The 21,113-nt window shown below is 38.5% G+C and overlaps 2 protein-coding genes across 2 annotated transcripts in view; one reads left to right on the top strand and one right to left on the bottom strand.

The window, feature by feature from the left end:
- LOC138947171 (mucin-like protein) overlaps positions 1-8,225 on the top strand; it is a 43,411-nt gene extending 35,186 nt beyond the window's left edge. The window contains exons 26-30 of the mRNA XM_070318607.1: positions 798-958; positions 1,936-2,032; positions 3,541-3,578; positions 4,153-4,255; positions 6,150-8,225. Of these exons, the coding sequence (XP_070174708.1) occupies positions 798-958; positions 1,936-2,032; positions 3,541-3,578; positions 4,153-4,220 (364 nt within the window). The 3' untranslated portion in view covers positions 4,221-4,255; positions 6,150-8,225. The remainder of the gene's footprint in view (positions 1-797; positions 959-1,935; positions 2,033-3,540; positions 3,579-4,152; positions 4,256-6,149) is intronic.
- Positions 1-21,113, bottom strand: part of LOC138947168 (uncharacterized) — a 256,793-nt gene that overhangs the window by 154,588 nt on the left and 81,092 nt on the right. The gene's annotated exons all lie outside the window — the stretch shown is intronic.

Below are 21,113 nucleotides of genomic sequence, written 5' to 3'. Positions count from 1 at the left end.
AAACACACCGACACACACATACACAAACACATCCACAAAACTCTCACATTAATTAATATTTTACAGAGAGAGAAAAACACTCACATTTTGCATACAACGTCCCGTGTTTCATGAGGGAATTGCGTCTGGGTTGGACATGAGTCCCACACATTTACGAAATTAAGTTTATTGTGACGCTCAATTTCCTAAAAAGTCTAAAAAGCAATTTATGTATATAGTTTCTTAGCCACGACGCAGTTGTTTAGGCCTTCATTTGTGTGTGTGTGTGTGTGTACATGTGTGTGTGTGTGTGTGTGTGTGTGTGTGTGAGTGTGTGTGTGTGTGTGTGTGTGTGTGTGTGTGTGTGTGTGTCTGCGTCCGTGCGTGTGTGTTAATTTTCATGCATTTAGTTATGTAACTCTTCTCATTGTAGAAACACATTTCCCTTGTTCAAACGCTTTGCATTTGCTCTTTTCGTGCAGGCTTGAACAATTCGCCCCGCCCGCCACTCCGCACCGTTGAGAATTAAGTCCCCACAATACAGCACAGAGAACTAAATAAATAACTAAAGTTACGTGCTGAAACTAAACAAATCAATTTGCACTGTTGTTTTTAACGACCCGTCAACCTATATAGCAACGCGGGACCGATGCAAGTTTGTCTCCTTTCCTATTTCAACATTTCTTAAGTAAGGAAAAATGCATCATGTAAACAAAATGTTTTTTAAAGAGTATACACACGGGGATATTTTATATAAATGTCAATATGGTTAACTGTTTATAACTTAATGTATAAATGGCAGTCTTGTCGTGTTGCAGGTCGGGCGGTGTGATTGTAGAGGTGGGTGTTGACGTGCCCAGCAAGAGTGCCCAGATATCTGCCTCCTACCTGGCCGTGGCATTGGTCAACATTACTGGTCAGAGTACTACCTTGGCTGGACAAACTGGAACCGTTGGGATTACGGTTGACGGCATGGAAAGTGAGTGTATGGGCTATTCTCCAGAGCTTGGTACGAGTGGAAACCATGTTACGCGAGTGATATTTCTTTATTAAACGGAGGCGTTTTAACCATACAAATATTGATTTCAAACATATCCTTGGCATGCAGAGAAAGACTTAGCAATACGTGCAATTCAAACTACATCACTCGCGTAACACGGAAACCAGAGGATGTGACATGGCTTTAAATGCTAACATTAAAAAAAGTCAAAACTGTATGCCATATTTTTGTTGAAGGCCTGTATCATTACCTAACTAACTGGAGTATTACTGACATAAGTAAGCAGAATACATTCCAGTTGCCATTTAATATACATTATAATCATTTAAAGGACAGAGAATGCATGTCACAAAATGGACCCCAGCTATGTAGAACGACCCTTATAGCTTTTCGTTGCTGGGTACATAGCTAATGTCTATGTAAACACTGTACATATGCTTCTGCGACCGCAATAGAGCATTACGTTTGTGATTGTTTTTTCTTGCAGCTGCAAGTTAATAGAAGTATATTGTGTGTGCAGACCACTACGTCTGTAACATGTAACACATGTTTTGTGCAATAACCCCTTTTACTGTAGCATATCTGTGAATATTTTGGAACCTTAGTGTATATATCAACTATTTAAAGATAGTGTGTTGATTGCATACGACACTATACATTGAAGAACCATATCAAACACTGTGTATTACAATTAACATAATGCAATACAAGGCAATGTGATGCAGACCCACAGATATAACTAGTATTTACTTATGGTGCAAATTTGATACGCAAATCATTATTAGCATACCATTTTGTTAACAACAGGGAATCTGCAATTCTGGCTCTAAGTGTTTGCTTTGTATTAGTCATCCACACCACTCCGACACACCACCATACACAAAATAAACCAAACAAGGGGGGGAGGGGGTGTAACAGGTTTTTTTAACAGTGAGATGAGGTCTGCTCTGTTTCAGTTTTATCCAACACGACTTACTGCGATGTGTTCAGTCACTACGTCACCTGTGATGATAATGAAGTCTGCAAAGTGGAAAACGGGAAACTAAAGTGCAGGTTGGTGATGAGCACTGTCTATGTGAAGTCCTAGTAGTTGTGTCCCTTTTATTCCGAGTTTTGTGTGTCAATGCCCCTGTGTCTTTTTTTATGACAGAAATATATTTTGAAGGCGGAAGTAGTTCTTATCGTCGCAAAAGTACAGCGCCTCCTCGAATATCTACATTACTTTTTAATATCAGAAGAATGTTTGTTTACACAAATGTGCATTCTTACACACATGCATATACTCAACTTAAGTCCCGAACCAGCACAGGTGGTAAGACTGACAAGAATATCGTAAACTACCTTGTAAACGCCCAATATCGAGCAAACGCCCACCCCACTGTGTATAGGGTATATCATCTTGTAAACGCCCACCCCGCACATTTGGATCAAGGATTGCGGGAGAAAAATCATTTGTTTTAATTGTTAGTGAAACTCCGCACGCAATACGGACATAGCATTCCGATGCATTAATGACAAGATGCCACGATATTTGATAATTTCTTTCGTTTGACACTGCAATCCCTGGAAAGCCATGCCAAAACAGGATGGAGATTAAGGAAACTCAGTTGAGGTTGAAGAGGTCAACCTGGGGGCATTTGGGGGACTAATATTTATAACACTACTCGTGTTGTGCAAGTTTGTGATTTCTGTTCGGACACTTAATTGCGCTACAATGCTGGTTATAGCAGATCTTGAGTCATAATCATTCAGTTCACGTTCACGATATGAACATATGTGACCCTCCACCACGAAATGAGTCGCATGTCACCTTTGCATGATTTTCATATTTTTACATTTTCCTAAAGAGTTTTTTATGCTCTATCCAGTGGTGAAAACCGTTTTAGAAATGAGCAAAAACTGATTGAGTTACAAGCCTGTGACAAAGGTGACCCTCACACTGTTACAAGACACTCCCCGGACTTATATTAAGCCTAGCGCAGAACCGCGCGAGGTGACATGCGATCATTTCGTGGTGGAAGGTCACATATGTTCTAAAACCATTACGCACAGGGAATTCGTGTATGATTGTTTTCGAGGTTCCATTCTTGCGAGGCACTTGCACCCACACGAATGTTTGTGTATGTGTGTAACAGCGAAATATATTTATAGAGGAGACAGTTTGAACAAAAACATATCCTATTGACCGTTTTATACCAAGTTATCAAATACAGCTATTTCTCACGAGGAATTGATCCTGCATAGGCGACAGTATCGAGTAAACGCCCACCCCCTACTTTTGAGCGAAATTAGTGCACAAGGGAGGAGGGCGTTTACAAGGTAGTTTATGGTACTCAAACACATAGGCACAGAAACACCTGCTCACACGCAAAGGCAATAAAGTTAAGGTGAAATGTCCAGAACTATACACTCAAAAAGGGGGAAAATGTGTTAAACAAACAACAAAACTAAATGCAGGTATGGGTATTTAAGCCACATACTTTGGAAGATCAATGCCTTAGTTATTACAATAACAGTATGGGTGCATTCATCACATGACATTTGTGTTTCTTTTTTTTCAGACAAGACAAGGCTGAAACTACCACAACAAGCGGACAGGGTAAACCAAAAATATGCTTGAATATTCAAAATACGATTTCGGCTGATGAATACAGTCGTTTGTGAATTGCGAGAACACGTTTGGATACGAGACAGTGTGGATTGTTTACATACAATACCATTAATAAATGATATCTAATATGTGAAAGATTGCGTCTGTATTCCATACAAATTTTAAAAAGTTCGATTTGTAATTAAATTTGCGAGCATGTTACATATCAGATTTAAAACACAGACGGAGTAATAGAGCAGGATAGGTACTATAATTATGTCCCATTGGAAAACTGTTACCTTACTCTGCCATTTATCCGCACGTTTAGGGACACAAGCCTTACTATTTAAATGTGTACGCTGTTTCTGTGAAGGATGCCTAGCTAGCTGCATGAAGAATTTGACCATTTTCAGAAGGAGGCCTTAATCGCCTGGCTTTGAAATTGGTCGTTATGTTAAGAAGGTTTCTGTTGTTGACATAAATTAGGACAATGAAAGGTAAAACTACTGCACTTTCTATTTTAGATTTGAAGGTTATTATTTAGAGCCTTGTATTACACTTAGTCTTTTCATGATTTTTGCAGCTGCATGTTGGGATTCGCCTGTTAACCGCCACTGCTTGAACCTCTGTTGTAACCTGTTACCGACGTAACAAGCTACTGTGGATGAAACAAACAGTATGATCAGGTAGGTAACTGTCCAAAACAGTAACACTATCAACAATCAAGTGTCCGGGATAGGATAAATAAATCCCTGCGCCTTGAATATGTGCGCAATATAATAATAAAAAATAAAAAAATTGAAAAAAAAAAATAAAACCCCTGCGCTTAGAACTGTACCCACGGAATACGCGCGATATAAGCCTCATTATGATTGGTTGATTTACCAGAGCTTTACCCCCAAAGCCGTTACTCTTACCCAGTTAAACAGAATAAATATAAAAAGAAGGTACAAGTCACGTGAAGTGATATCAAAACATTTAGTCAATTATGTTGACCTGGAACTAAAACAACAAAACTGAAAACGTTAGTAGGGGGCATAGTAGGTAGTGGGCTGCGTCCGTTAGCTCGGGACAGACCCACTACTGGACACCGTCGAAGTGACTCGGCAGAAGTGCAGTGTCATCTTCTGAGGGTAGCCTACCGCAGCGACCCAACTGGACAAGGAACAGGTGTAAAAACGAGAAAAAAAACATAATAAAAAATTTAAAAAAACCCACTGAAATCCATTCATCACCGAAACTACAAGTAGTAAGGCTTAACTAGCCAAAGGCTGAAACGGGTCACGCTCGTCGCCCGGAAGCATGCAAACAGTGAGCACATTTTTCAGAGTGAACATGACAATCAGGAATGACAAGGAATACAATCCGACGATTTTTAAATATGTGTGTGAAGACATAATTTGAATGACAACTGGATAACCTAATTAATTATTTTTAAGTTTCGGAGCTAAAATGCAATCCCATAGTCTGGACTGAGTCAAATATTGCTTGACAAAACATCCAATCGATTTCGTTGAAAAATGAGGTCGTCGTGGCGCCGACTGAACTTAAACTAACAGTCATCGACATTTATCGAAAAAATAAGAACAAAACGTCTGTTGGTATCATTTGGAAGAATGTTAATGTAGATTTATAAAGATCGCTCCACACACAGAAACACACACACACACACACACACACACACACACACACACACACACACACACACACACACACACACATTACCACCACCAACACCACCAACACCCTCGCCTCGATTCCCAGTTTATCTGAAAATATTTAGTAAAAACTTCACCAAATGTATACATGAAAAGCTGATAGATTGTATAGTCAAAACCTCCTACTGTAAGAAGGGTATCTGTGTGTTACCATAGACATAGGTCTAACAAGCTTTAACTATTCAGTATTGTTCATTAGGTTATGAAGAATAGTACATGGCTTGCTGTGGCATAACAGAATTACACGAGTTTTGTTTTGTTTTTGCTTTATTGAAATGCGAGCAAAAGCGAGCTTTTCAATAATTATTTGAAAAAGCAAGGAGTGTAAATCTGATATGACATAGCATGTAGTATTCTGTTTATCCTACACACTTTACTTGCGTGTCTTTTGCTTCACACGTCACGCAGTCGAAGCGTCCAAATTGAAGACGCGCCTTAAGGAACCTCAATCTCTGCTAAAGCCTCCTGCAATCTTTGGTTTAAGCGTTGAACAGCAAATAAACAAACAAACACGAAGGGAAACAAAAAACAAGGAGCAGCACGGGACGAAAATGGTATGAAAAGATTGAGGGGAAACAATAAAGGGAAGGAACTCCAGGAAAGAAAGAAATTACAGGGGAGATAAGGGGTAAGAGGATGTCAGGGGCACACACACATTCATAAGGGTAATAAGAAATGGGGGAAAAAAACAAATAAATAGATGAAATACAAGCTAAGAGCATAACTATGCCAAAAATAAACACAAATTAGACCACCTCCATAAGGTCGATTAAATTATTGAATAGTCCCAGAACAATATGCTTTGTGTATTTTTGTGATGCTGTTTCCTCTATTATGATGTGTGTGTTTTTTTTGTTGGCAGGCAACGGAAGCTGTGTTGACAACCAATACCCGCAGCACGAACAAAACAATGAGGACGTTTGTTGATTTGTGCTAGTTTATTCTATAATGAATTTGTAAAGCGCCTGGAGCCAAATGATGGGACTCGCGCTATAGAAAAGTTATTTATTATTATTATTATTATTATTATTTATGCTTTCTTCTGATTTGCCTAGACTTGTGCTGATTTTCCTTGATCGTCTCTTTTTCATTTCTGTTCAAACGCTTCATTCTGTTCGACAGTTTTCTTATGCCGTCTTTGAATGTAATACTGTTTTCATTTCCATGAATGCAAAACTAATGGGTGTAAGGTGGAGGTAATGTTTGCTTTAATATATTCAATTTCCAATATCCAATGCTTGGTGTTGATTTTTGAAAACCTTTAATAAACAATCATTTGCTTGCATAGCCTTATCTTATCCACTGTGTAATGTGTAATACAAAGTCAGGTATTCAAACAAGAACACTTTGATTGGGATAGCTTATTCAATACGCAAGCCCAAAACAATAAAACCTCAAAGAAAACCACTTCAACCAAAAACCTACCTTTTCAACAATTCCTCAATATACACACAAGACAAACAACAACAGCTGAATAAGGAGCGTGCAAAACATGGTGTATTGTAAGAAAACAAAAGTATGTTTGATACTCATGTGAAAAACTATGTCTGGTGTCATTATACCATTTTTGTACACATGGAAAGATTGTGATTTAAAGTGACGTTACATTTGTTTATGTAAAATTTTGGTTGATACCTAACGGAATTGAGGCAACACATTTCATCTAAATGAAACTTAATATGTGACCCTCCAACACGGAATGAGTCGCATGTCACCTTTTCATGATTTTCATATTTTTACATTTTCTGAAAGCGATTTTTATTCTCTATCCAGTGGTGAAAACCGTTTTAGAAAAAAGTGACAACTTTTCGAGTTATAAGCCTGGGACTATGGTGACCCGCACACTGTCACTAGACACCCCCCGGACTTATATTATGCCTAGCGCAGAACCGCGTGAGATGACATGCGACTCATTTCGTGGTGGAGGGTCACATATGTACATTTCAGGCAAAGTGTAATTTTCTGTCAATAGTAATAATTTACTTTGAAGATTCGCATGAACTAGTCTGCTTTATTTTGAAGATTCATAAACAGTCCGCCATACAGCATAATATATATACCACAAGTGTCAGTTTGTTTCATGGCATATTTAGCTTTAGGAGTCATTGTGCTTTCATTAATAATATGTCATATGTCTGCATTATAATATATTGTGCAATAGTAGTAAATATCTAGTAAATTGTGACCGTCTTTCAAGGTAAAACTAATAGTGTCAATGAGACATTAGGTTCTTCAATGTTGTATTTTGGCAATGAACGAGTCATGCCGTTTTTTCTGATTTGTTTATTGTTTGTTCATTCGTTTTCTAAAAGTCTTAAATAGCCATGTAGTTTAGGGGCAAATAGATCACTATTGTCCTTTTACGTCAACAGAAGTAAATGTACACGTTTTTGTTTACATTTTGATTGATAATGTTGATTTAGAATTACGTGGCCTTTTTTGGATTGCATTGTATTCGTTCAGTTTATACATTTCTTTGACATTCTGAAGTTGTAGATGATAATGGTTAAGAAAACGTATTAGACGTCTTCTTTGTGATCATTCAATAAAGAAATAAAATAAATGTTGACATACTTAACTGTTGTTTCTTTGTTTGTCGGTTGTATATTCTTAAACGCAATGAAATATCTGCCTTTTGTTTTCATCAACCAAAAATAACCGCACGTACCAAGTTTATTTTTTCAGAAATGTGTAATTTGGTAAATTGTTATCATCACACTAAGGTTTTTTATGCAGATAATAAATCATGTTTGGCAATTACAACAGATACTATAATTAAATTTTACTCCCTTGTAACTATTCTAGGAACTGGATCCACTGATACCATTAAGTCTTTGCTTTCTTTATTTAGTTTTCGGTTACTTTTTTCATATGTTGGGGTAGCAATTATTTTTACCTTTGTTCCGCTTTGGTCAAATAAAGAGCCTGTTGATGCAAACTTGCGACTTTTTATTCCATCTGCTTTGTTCAACTGTGTAGTTAAATGAAAGCGGTCTTCTTGAACATTTACACAGATCCACCAAAACTATACACATGATTAGACAATCTTTCCACTTAGAAACATACCACACATTTACATCATGACCGCAAAGGCTCATTGAGAGAAGTCGGTGTCATATAGCCATGGTGACGGGCGCAGTGGTGGGGTGGTAAGACGTCGGCCTCTTAAATGGAAGGTCGTGAGTTCGAATCCCGGCCGCGGCTGCCTGGTGGGTTAAGGGTGGAGATTTTTCCGATCTCCCAGGTCAACATATATGCAGACCTGCTAGTGCCTTATCCCCCTTCGTGTGTACACGCACGCACAAGACCAAGTGCGCATGGAAAAGATCATGTGATCCATGTCAGAGTTCGGTGGGTTATAAAAACACGAAAATACCCAGCATGCTTCCCTTGAAATCGGCGTATGCTGCCTGAATGGCGGGGCGAAAACGGTCATACACGTAAAAACCCACTCATGCAAAAACATGAGTGAACGTGGGAGTTTCAGCCCATGAACGAAGAAGAAGATATAGCCATGGTCAGAGCTGCCTTCAGTCAAACTGATGGTGTAGTGAGAGTGGAGGAACATCGCTGGCTGGTTGGGTCCTCAAGGATCTTCTGGTTTATCTTCATGACCTGCAGAGTACTGCGTGTTTAAAATGCAAAACGGTTTAATCCTTCATGATGCTTCCTATGTCGTTGACGACCCAGAGCCTCACAAAAAGTGTCTGTATCTCTGAAACTATTTGGAGTTTTTGATTGAAACTTCATGTTATCATCCAACACCACAGGACGCTCCCCACGACCACTTTCTAAAGGATTATCTCAGTAAAAAAACACATTAACAATAACGTAATTTGAACTGGACAGTCCGGTCGATGTTGGTCATGGGCGACCCATTTGGAATTAATGAAGGATTTTACGATGTTTATCCCTATTCGGATGCCGTGGGTCGTGTACGACCCATACTCTGCAAAGAGGCGGCAAAGAGTTAATCCCTAATCGGATGGCGTGGATCGTGTACGATCCATACTATTTACGTGGAATCCTTCTTCTAAAGTATGGGTTTTACACGACCCACATCATCCGGACTCTGTAGCGCAAAGCGTGATCCGGTGAAGGTTAATAGGTACAATAAACAGTTACGTGGCCATGTATTTAAGGAGAGTCGACCCGGCCGTGCTATTCTAATGTTTAAAGACCATCAAATTCGGAAGTGAAACTGCTTAGGGTATGCTTTTTTGTCACATCGAAAACATGTCTGTGGTCAGTAGGTAAATAGTTTTAAAATAAATGGCACCAGGTTAGAGAATGCAGTATTAGGCCTTTGACATGATTGCCTAATTGTATTTGTCATAAACCAACGTATAAGCATTTTCTCTGTTACATATCACTTGCATAATATACACATGTATACATACACGCATTGAACAAACGCATGCTGATGAGACAGATATAGTGTTACAAAAATAAGATATCTGTAATCACCTTACACAGAAGACAATAATAATGACAAAAAGGTTCCCCTGGTGAGTTTGTTTTGTCGGGACATTTAACAAATAAAACAAAAAGCAAAAGCATACAGATGAAGACAATCAAAACGATCTTACCAAGTTCTTTCTGGCGACGTCCTCGAATAACAAAGATGACCACGATAACAATAACTACAAGAAGGGCGATGAGTCCACCATGAACCGTACTGACATTCAACAGAGGATTCCCCGAAGATTGGTACCAGGTATAGATTTTGTTTTTAACTTTTAATGTACCATCCACATCGCAAAAACGCTCAAGGTCAGCGCAGAGATGTGTCCACTTTGACCGATACCGCAAACCAAGGGTCTGACCGTCGTCTGTGCACAGTGGTATTTTGTTTGTTGAATGATTCTCACAAATGACACCTGTGCACATCTGCTAAATTGTGACCCTCCACCACGAAATTAGTCGCTTGTGACCACGCGCGGTTCTGGGCTAGCCTAGCATACGTCCAGGGGATGTCAGATATTCATTTTGAGATTCCGATACATAGAGGTTACATGCCGAGTCTCCGTGATTATCAAAAATAATGGTCGAAGTTAGCGGATCACGAAAAATGCGAGCTTTTGCGAGCTTTTTCATGACCGCGAACTGAGACCATTATTTTTTATAATCACTGAGACGAGGTATGTAACCTCTTTATTCCTCCTTTCTTCAGTTATTCAAAGAAAAAAGGAGTTTTTTGCGAAAGTTTGATCTAATCCTATTCACTCAACCAGTCAACCTGCGCAGGCGATCGATTAATGCGCGGTTGTATAGTTCCGTGCAAATCATTCCATTCTGTTAACACTTCTTGTCAGTTTTCCTATTTTGGACTAAAATCAAGTACACAGATATGCTGTTATTCTGCTGTGGCGGCAAAGGCAGATATTGTGTGTTCTGTATATGTTTTGGTATCGCTTAGGATAATGTTCTTTCGTCAAATGGGACCAGCAGACGAACTTTTGCAACCGTGTTCCAACGTTAAAAACTGTATGAAGTTCAGTTTTCTGGGTAAAATAGTGTATGAAACCGCTTTATGTTGTTTAAATTGATGAAATGTGTGTATTTGGTTGCGTGTGACCTGTTTATTAAATGAAATATTGTTGAAAACTGACCGTCGGATTGCAGTCTGTTGTCGAAGAAACTGAGTGAAAAGAAATTTGAAAGGGGAACTACTCTTGTCGCTAGACAAAGTATGAGAGTTACTTGCCTTGGGAATTTGCTTGTGATGAACGGTTTGTGCACAGCAGATCTAGATTCATAAAACAACCAAACACATGGATTTTATATGGAGATTCATGTGTTCAAGCCTGTAGTTGTTAATTTAAATGCGGTATGTTTGTATTGTTTGCTCCAGAGATGTATACTTCGTACATTAGAGCGTTCGGAACTTTTATTTTTTTTAATTTTTTTTTAATTCTCTTTTTGTACAGTTTTTTTTTTTTACATGTATATGGTGTACATTACAGAACATCACCTAACCGAAAGGACAGAATCATATAACAGAAAAGCACACTTGGACAATTACAACATACATGGGGTGGGAGGATGGAATGGGGAGGGGGGATGTTCAGTGGTTTGGTGGTCGCATTATCAAAAGGTTTTAAGAACGAAAAAACCTAAGGGTTACATCAAAACGTGCATATACAGGCGCCAATCCTTGTAGAATTTATCTACTGTATTATTCACAACTGCGTTATACTTTTCACAAATAAATCTTTGCTTAAAGTTTCTACTAAATGTCTGAAAATGAGGGGTCTTTTTGTTCATTTTGGAAATATATACGTGGTGTTTGGCACAGATTAATAACACATCAAAAGCTTTATCGGTGACTACATTGTTCGCCACTCCAAGAAGAACCAGTTCTTTAGACAGTTTTAAATTGTCGCAATGGGTGCAGTTCGCCTTTAGCCAATTTACAAATTCTATCCAAAAAGTCTGCACTTTATCACACTCCCAAAACATATGTAAAAGGGTTTCTTCATTTCTACCACAAAATGTACACAATGACGTATCCACAATTTTTCGCAAAAATAGAAACCTTTCTGTGGGCAACATTCTGTACAATAATCGGTACTGGAACCATCTCAGACAAGTGTCTTTTGTTGTTTTAAAAACATGATGAAAAATAGCCTTCTTATCTAACAAACAGTCTAAAGATTCAGACCATTTTTCGATACATTTTGGGACCGTAGTATGTTCAATCAGTTTTTTGTAAATAAGTTGTGTCTTACCTTTACAAATACATTTCCACACAATGGGCTCTGTCATAATAAAATGTTTATCAAATTCTAAGCCGATTTTTCTCTGATATTTCTTAACAGCCTGGATTACACCTTGATACAATACAAAATCGCCTCGCACATTTGGATATTTGATTTTAAACGCATTATAGGATAAGTATCCATTTTGTCCCAAAATATGACCAATCTGAGCTATTCCATTGTCGATCCAATTTTGAATGTACACTGTCTTTTTATCTCTCCGAATATTAACATTATAATGTAAACATTCTGATACAAAATCGTTAAAGGTTATAGAGTCACATTTTCCATGTAGTTTCTTATAATGTTTAAAAACATTGGTCCAAAATGGGTTTTCCATTCTCTGCATCAAAACATTTGCAAATTCCTCTCCTCTCATATTAATTGTTGTAACAGATGGACATGCTTTAAACAATAATCTTGATATTAATCCAGTAAGACCATCAACTATTTTTAACCAAACAATTTTTAGAGATGGCAGAAAACTTTTCACGTCAATCATCTTGGTTGGGGACCGTAGTTCTTTTAATTTTATCTCTTTTTCCATCCCAAAGAAATTTGAAAAAAATATTATTTAACTCCATCATAAACTGTTCGTCTGGATCAGGTAAATTAGTAAACAAATGTGTCAATTTGGAAATAGCCAAGGTTTTTAGGACTGTTATTTTACCAAAAGGTGTCAGGTTCCTTCTGGTCCATGAATTCAGAAGTTTTTGATAATGTTCTTTGCCTTGGGAATTTGCTTGTGATGAACGGTTTGTGCACGGCAGATCTAGATTCAGAAAACAACCGAACTCATGGATTTTATATCTTATATGGAGATTCATGTGTTCAGGCCTGTAGTTGTTAATTTAAATGCGGTATGCCGTTTTGTATTGTTTGCTCCATAAATGTATGCTTCGTACATTAGAGCGTTCGGAACTTTTCAGTCGCAAAAGTAGTACCGACGCAGAACACCTTCTCAACCCATCGTGCTATCGAGGATTCAGGCTGTTGCTGGGTCGTTATTTGTTTAATTGCTGGGTGTTTATCGAAAAATAACTAGCTCTACAAGTTTACAGAGGTAAAGAAGCAGAGGGGGGAATAAAAAGTTATTCTTCAGTCTCTTTTCTACCTACATGCATCACCTGATAAGCTGAAAATGCCTTAAATATTGCATAACACGCATTTGAAGCACCCTACCCACGCGTTTGGATGAGATTAGAGGCCCCCAAAAAGCCACTTTAACTCAACGATCGCCCCTGTAAAAATTTAAATGGACCCGTCCATACACACATGAAAGGAAACGGTTTTCATCACTGGGTAGAACACAAACAAATCCTTCAAAAAATTTAGAAATACAAAAATCATGCATTTGTGACAAGCGACTCATTCCGTGGTGGAGGGTCACAATTCATTTCAAGAGTTATTAAGTGATAGTGGAGTATTGTCTTTAAAGACGCCTTGAGGTCGAAGGACGCCTTCTCGGATCACGATCTGTAAAAGATGACAGCGCCTAGTCCGAATGAGCACAGAATGGGCTAGAATGATGTCAACGGATGACTGGATGAACAACCCTCGTTTCCCCTCGGAGACAGTAACGTTCACACGATAAGGTTGCCAAAAGAGTGCATGTTTCACGAGCAGCTGTTCATGTATTGTTGTTCTTGTCATGTTGTTCATGTCACGTTGTTCATGTTATGCTATTCTTGCCACGTACGTTGTTCATGTCATGTTATTCATGTCACGTTGTTCATGTCATGTTATTCTTGTCACGTTGTTCATGTCATGTTATTCTTGTCATGTTGTTCATGTCGCGTTGTTCATGTCATGTTATGCATGTCACGCTATTCATGTCACGCTGTTCATGTCATGTTATTCTTGTTGCGTTGTTCATGTCATGTTATTCAGGTCACGTTGCTCATGTCATGTTATTCTTGTTGCGTTGTTCATGTCATGTTATTCAGGTCACGTTGCTCATGTCATGTTATTCATGTCACGTTGTTCATGTCATTCATGTCATGTTATTCATGTCATGTTATTCTTGTTGCGTTGTTCATGTCATGTTGTTCATGTCGCGTTTGTTCATGCCATGTTATTCATATGTCACGTTGTTCATGTCATGTTATTTATGTCATGTTATTCATGTCATGTTATTCTTGTTGCGTTGTTCATGTCATGTTATTCTTGTCGCGTTGTTCCTGTCATGGTATTCATGTCACGTTGTTCATGTCATGTTATTCATGTCATGTTATTCATGTCATGTTATTCATGTCGCGTTGTTCATGTCATGTTATTCATGTCACGTTGTTCATGTCATATTATTCTTGTCGCGTTGGTCATGTCATGTTATTCTTGTTGCGTTGTTCATGTCATGTTGTTCATGTCGCGTTGTTCATGTCATGTTATTGCATGTCGTAAGAGGCGACTAACTGATTCTGTTTCTCCTTTTATCCTTGTTAAGTGTTTCTCGTATAGAATATAGTCAATGTTTGTACAGATTTTAGTCAAGCAGTAGGCTATGTAAGAAATGTTAAGTCCTTTGTACTGGAAACTTGCATTCTCCCAGTAAGGTCATATATTGTACTACGTTGCAAGCCCCTGGAGCAATTTTTTGATTAGTGCTTTTGTGAACAAGAAACTATTAACAAGTGGCTCTATCCCACCCCCCCCCCCCCCTTTTCCCCGTCGCGATATAACCTTGAACGGTTGAAAACGACGTTAAACACCAAATAAAGAAAGAAATGTCATGTTATTCATGTCGCGTTGTTCATGTCATGTTATTCATGTCACGTTGTTCATGTCATGTTATTCATGTCACATTGGTCATGTCATGTTATTCTTGTTGCGTTGTTCATGTCATGTTATTCATGTCACGTTGTTCATGTCATGTCATTCATGTCACGTTGGTCATGTCATGTTATTCTTGTTGCGTTGTTCATGTCATGTTATTAATGTCACGTTGTTCATGTCATGTTATTCATGTCACGTCGTTCATGTCATGTTATTCTTGTCACGTTGTTCATGTCATGTTATTCTTGTCGCGTTGTTCATGTCATGTTATTCTTGTCGCGTTGTTCATGTCATGTTGATCATGTCATGCTATTCATGTCACGTTGTTCATGTCGCGTTATTCTTGTCGCGTTGATCATGTCATGTTATTCTTGTCGCGTTGTTCATGTCATGTTGATCATGTCCTGTTATTCTTGTCGCGTTGATCATGTCATGTTGATCATGTCATGTTATTCTTGTCGCGTTGTTCATGTCATGTTGATCATGTCATGTTATTCGTGTCACGTCGTTCATTCCATGTTATTCCTGCCACGTTGTTCATGTCACGTTTTTCTTGTCGCGTTGATCATGTCATGCTATTCTTGTCACGTTGATCATGTCATGTTATTCTTGTCACGTTGATCATGTCATGGTTTTCTTGTCACATTGATCATGTCATGTTATTCTTGTCACGTTGATCATGTCATGTTATTCTTGTCGCGTTGATCATGTCATGTTATTCTTGTCGCGTTGATCATGTCATGTTATTCTTGTCATGTTATTCTTGTCGCGTTGATCATGTCATGTTATTCTTGTCGCGTTGATCATGTCATGTTATTCTTGTCGCGTTGTTCATGTCATGTTGATCATGTCCTGTTTTTCTTGTCGCGTTGTTAATGTCATGTTGAACATGTCCTGTTATTCATGTCATGTCATTCTTGTCGCGTTGTTCATGTCATGTTGTTCATGTCATGTTATACATGTCACGTTGTTCATGTCCTGTTATTCTTGTTGCGTTGTTCATGTCATGTTGATCATGTCTTGTTATTCTTGTCGCGTTGTTCATGTCATGTTATTCTTGTCGCGTTGTTCATGTCATGTTGATCATGTCATGTTATTCTTGTCGCGGTGTTAATGTCATGTTGTTCATGTCATGTTATTCATGTTACATTGATCATGTCATGTTATTCATGTCATGTTGATCATGTCATGTTATTCTTGTCGCGTTGTTCATGTCATTCTTGCCGCGCTGTTCATGTCATGTTGTTCTTGTCGCGTTGTTCATGTCATGTCCTGTTGTTCTTGTCGCGTTGTTCATGCCATGTTATTTTTGTCGTGTTGTTCATGTCATGTTGTTCATGTCGTGTTGTTCATGTCATGTTGTTCTTGTCGCGTTGTTCATGTCATGTTGTTCTTGTCACGTTGACCGACACGGTTGGCCTAGTAGTAGGGCGTCCGCCCCGTGATCGGGAGGTCGTGGGTTCGAACCCCGGCCGGGTCATACCTAAGACTTTAAACTTGGCAATCTAGTGGCTGCTCCGCCCGGCGCCTGGCATTATGGGGTTAGTGCTAGGACTGGTTGGTCCGGTGTCAGAATAATGTGACTGGGTGAGACATGAAGCCTGTGCTGCGACTTCTGTCTTGTGTACGTGGCGCACGTTATATGTCAAAGCAGCACCGCCCTGATATGGCCCTTCGTGGTCGGCTGGGCGTTAAGCAAACAAACACACAAACAAACAGATGTCACGTTGTTCATGTCATGTTATCTTGTCGCGTTGTTCATGTCATGTTGTTCATGTCGCGTTGTTCATGTCACGTTGTTAGCGTCATGGTGTTCATGTTATGTGTTTAGTGTCATGTTTTGTTCATGTCATGAAAAACAATGACCTGCACTGAACTGTGACAATATTGACACGGCATCCTGAGATCCTGATATTGGCGACGCCATGACACATTGGGAGATGGTCAGAGCGATTTGGACTGTGACATCTGGCAACTATGAAAGTCTGTCACGCTGCCTTTGCGCTTGTTAAGTTATAACCGCATGCTGATATGTTTTTGTTTAGCTGGAGTCTTCAGTGATTCCTTTTGTAACAGTCTTTAACTTAAGGCAGGTACATGTACTTCAGTTGTATTCATTTCGAGTAAATATTCGCATTGACTTGACAGTGCATCTGATCGATGTTATGTTGTTGTGCAATTGTTCAACGGGGTAATGCAAAATAATGCATGAACAATGTTTGTATAGTTTGTAACTATTGATCATGTGTACTCATCCATTTATTGATGATATTCTAGAAAAGCTTTCAGATTTCCTTATCGAGCTGGGGTTGGGTCTTAAAATGACATGTATGTGGGGTTTTTTGCAGGTAAGTTCGGGCGTGCTCCACAACATCAACAGAATCGTTTTCATTCAAGGCCCCGAAATGATGGAATTACATTGTCATTGATGTTTGTATTAATTGTACGATGTTTGACGTGGTTGAATAATTCTTTCTGATATTTATAATGTTTGTGATCGCATTTAAAGATGTGGAACTGTTCGATGCTATGCGGTTTGTGGTTGCAGGTGTGCGTGTGTATGCGTGTCTATGCGTTTGTTTGTATGTGTGTGTTTGTGTGTGTGTGGATGTGTGTGTGTGTGTGTGTTTGTGTGTGTTTGTGTGTGTGTGTGTGTTTGTGTGAGTAGTGTTAGTGTGTGTGTTTGTGTGTGTTAGTGTGTGTGTGTTTAACTGTACATGTGTGTGTGTGTGTGTGTGTTTGTTTGTGTGAGTGTGTGTGTGTGTGTGTGTGTGTGTGGATGTGTGTGTGTGTGTGTGGATGTGTGTGTGTGTGTGTGTGTTTGTGTGTGTGTGTGTGTGTGGATGTGGGTGTGTGTGTTTGTGCGTGTGTGTGTGTGTGTGTGTGTGTGTGTGTGTGTGTGTGTGTGTTTGTGTGTTTCTCTGCCCACTGTCTCTCAGCCTATATCTATGACGGAGGCACAACAGCGGACAACAGACTCTCATACAGAAAAGAATTCAGTTTGCATTACTTTGCTGTTTTATTTGTCTAAAGCGGAACAAAGGTTAATATGTATCCCTACCCACAATCATTTTAAAATGACGAAAAAGGAATAAGAGAGTAAGGCGGAAAGTCATAACAGTGATTCCTTTAGCTCAGATCACTAATCATGATTAACCTCAAATACATGTGCACCTTCTAACAACCATACATTATCCACGAACAGAGTGCAAGACGGGAATGGTAGATTACTGTTTAGTTACTATGACAACGTTACAAGAAATATATCAGAGAGAGAGAAAAAACTAAGCTTCAAAGATAAGTTAATCCATTGTTGTTACAAAAGAAACTAAATACATAGTCGTGGCTGTGACCATTTACAACCAACAGACAAAAATGAAATAAAAATGTTTACTTCTGTACCATAGTTAACAGATCATTTTATTGAAGAAAAAAACAAACCCTCAAAACAGTATTGAACACAAATGTTACCTTAGTTGGTATTTGACCTTTTGGTCAACAATTACAAAATGGACTTGTTTCCTTAAAGTTTGCTTTGTAAAAGTAACATAACATGTGAATTAATTTATGTAGTGTAGCCTTTCAGACACAAGACCACAATAATGTTATCTGTTCAGTCTTTGCCTTTCGTTTACTCCAGTTATACATTGCAAACAATCCCATCAATTATTTGTGTTTGGTTTGTGCAGTACTATATGCTCTGATTTACTAAAGTAAAAGTTATGTTTAATAATGGTATGAGGGTTTATTTTCTCCTTCGGTAAAAAGATGTGTTAACTCTGGTACAGAAATTCCATTTTAGCTCATAAAGTAGATTAAGTTCATCGGCAACCTATCATGTACTGACTTCTGTGATAACGTAGGACACGTGCATGATTTTTTCATACACCAAATTAAGAGAATTTGATGAATGCCGAATGATACTGAGCGCATACATATATCACAACAACAAAACGTTAACACCATCAAATTACCTCCACCTAAAATGTAATAACAATCAGATTAGTTAGTTACCTAATTGAGAGCATAACATTACAATCAAACGCATAGAAGAACCTCCACCTGATATTCAGTAATATTAGTTGTAAATCTATATCCAAAAAGAGACGGAGAACAAGTTCCCAAGTCATGTCTACAATAATGCAAAACACAAGGGCAAATTAAGATTAACAAAGTTGGAGAAATAAAATTCGATACACAACATTTGTAAGAAAAACTGGATAACTGAGGCAGAAATCCATGCAAAGGTAAAGAAAGTAGAAACGTGTCTTTGTTAATCCTTCCACGGTACGGACGTTGGTCGTGAATCCAGGTCCACAATGCTGCTGACAGAGCAAGAGAAAAGGAAAATAAGAGAACTAAAAATGTGTAAAGCTCAAATATCAATAATATGCAAACTATGTTCGTTGGGCTTGTGTTACCGAGACAAAGTTTCAGCGCTTTCTCGGCCGCGTAATTTCGGCCAACCTATTGTCTTGGTGAAAAATGTGCTGTGCGTTCAGTTTCACACTGTGAGTACGACAGACTGACTAAATGTATTAATGTTGCTGTAGGCGACCTGTTTTTGTTTTCTTTAAAGAATTTTTCGCAGGCAGCACATACAATCCCGGTATGCTTACCCTTAGCCTGTTCCTGATAGCTTAATAAGCTTAAATCGTACAAACGTAGAAAATCAGATATAAACACATCCTTCTTCAACACAGTCCCGCTTTAGACGTCGTGTTGACTAGCACAACTGTAGAACTGGCAGACGTGTGACGTTAACATTTCCTGTGTTGGCGCTACAAGCACAGTTTCTGTAAAGAGCATTTTCTGGACCTGTCTAATGTCGTACGCTTTAAATCTTATCTTTCCTATTTCTACCGATTTTGTCTGTTTCCTGTCTGTCAGTTCCAAACCTGATAAAAGTTGTCGTACCATCCGTCGGAGCTTGTTAAGTTGGCAACAAATTGCAGCAGAGATGCAGGCAGTGGCTGTTTACAGGTGAATCCCAACAGGCAGCTACAGATCACGGGAACAAATCAGAATAAACAGTGAATTACCCAGCATACATTAACACCTGATAAAAATGCGAAAGGACAACACACGTTTGTTTTACCTTCCAAGATTCTACCATAAATCCCGACACAAACACTAACACAGAATGTTGGGAACAAATGCAATGCAACAGAAAATTCCCTCAATCCAACATAATGCTTTTAACTATGACTGATGTGTGCCGTTTTTGAACAAGACTAAAATAACACAAAGCGAATCAAACATTTCCTTCATAAAAAAAAATACCCAACACGAAACCGATTATGGATTTAACCTAATCACCGATATACACCCTCCTTTGTTTTCTCTCGGAATAAGCACAGGGAACTTTTTGTCACCTCACAATTTTTCGAATAGCAAATGCAGCTTACCTTGTCCACTTCCTGAGCTAGATGCATCCTCTTCTTGTCTGAAAGAGAAAAGATACAAACATTAAAAAATACAATGAATGTATTCAGGCCACCATTGTCACATGTAGCTGACTCTGAATGATAACGTCTCTCTTGATGTTTCTTTTTACATTTAGTCAAGTTTTGACTAAATGTTTTAACGTAGAGGGGGGAATCGAGACGAGGGTCGTGGTGTATGTGCGTGTGTGTGTGTGTGTCTGTCTGTCTGTGTGTGTGTGTGTGTATGTGTGTAGAGCGATTCAGACTAAACTACTGGACCGATCTTTATGAAATTTGACATGAGAGTTCCTGGGTATGAAATCCCCGAACGTTTTTTTCCTTTTTTGATAAATGTCTTTGATGACGTCATATCCGGCTTTTCGTGAAAGTTGAGGCGGCACTGTCACGCCCTCATTTTTCAACCAAATTGGTGGACATTTTGGTCAGGTAATGTTCGACGAAGCCCGGACTTCGGTATTGCATTTCAGCGTGGTGGCTTAAAAATTATTTAATGACTTTGGTCATTAAAAATCTGAAAATTGTAAAAAAAATATGTTTTTTATAAAACGATCCAAATTTACGTTTATCTTATTCTCCATCATTTGCTGATTCCAAAAACATATAAATATGTTATATTCGGATTAAAAGCAAGCTCTGAAAATTAAATATATAAAAATTATTATCAAAATTAAATTTTCCAAATCAATATAAAAACACTTTCATCTTATTCCTTGTCGGTTCCTGATTCAAAAAACATATAGATATGATATGTTTGGATTAAAAACACGCTCAGAAAGTTAAAACGAAGAGAGGTACAGAAAAGCGTGCTATCCTTCCCAGCGCAACTACTACCCCGCTCTTCTTGTC

This window comes from Littorina saxatilis, linkage group LG14 (genome assembly GCF_037325665.1).
Source record: "Littorina saxatilis isolate snail1 linkage group LG14, US_GU_Lsax_2.0, whole genome shotgun sequence".
Lineage (NCBI taxonomy): Eukaryota > Metazoa > Mollusca > Gastropoda > Littorinimorpha > Littorinidae > Littorina > Littorina saxatilis.
This window is presented reverse-complemented; position numbering and strand designations above follow the sequence as displayed.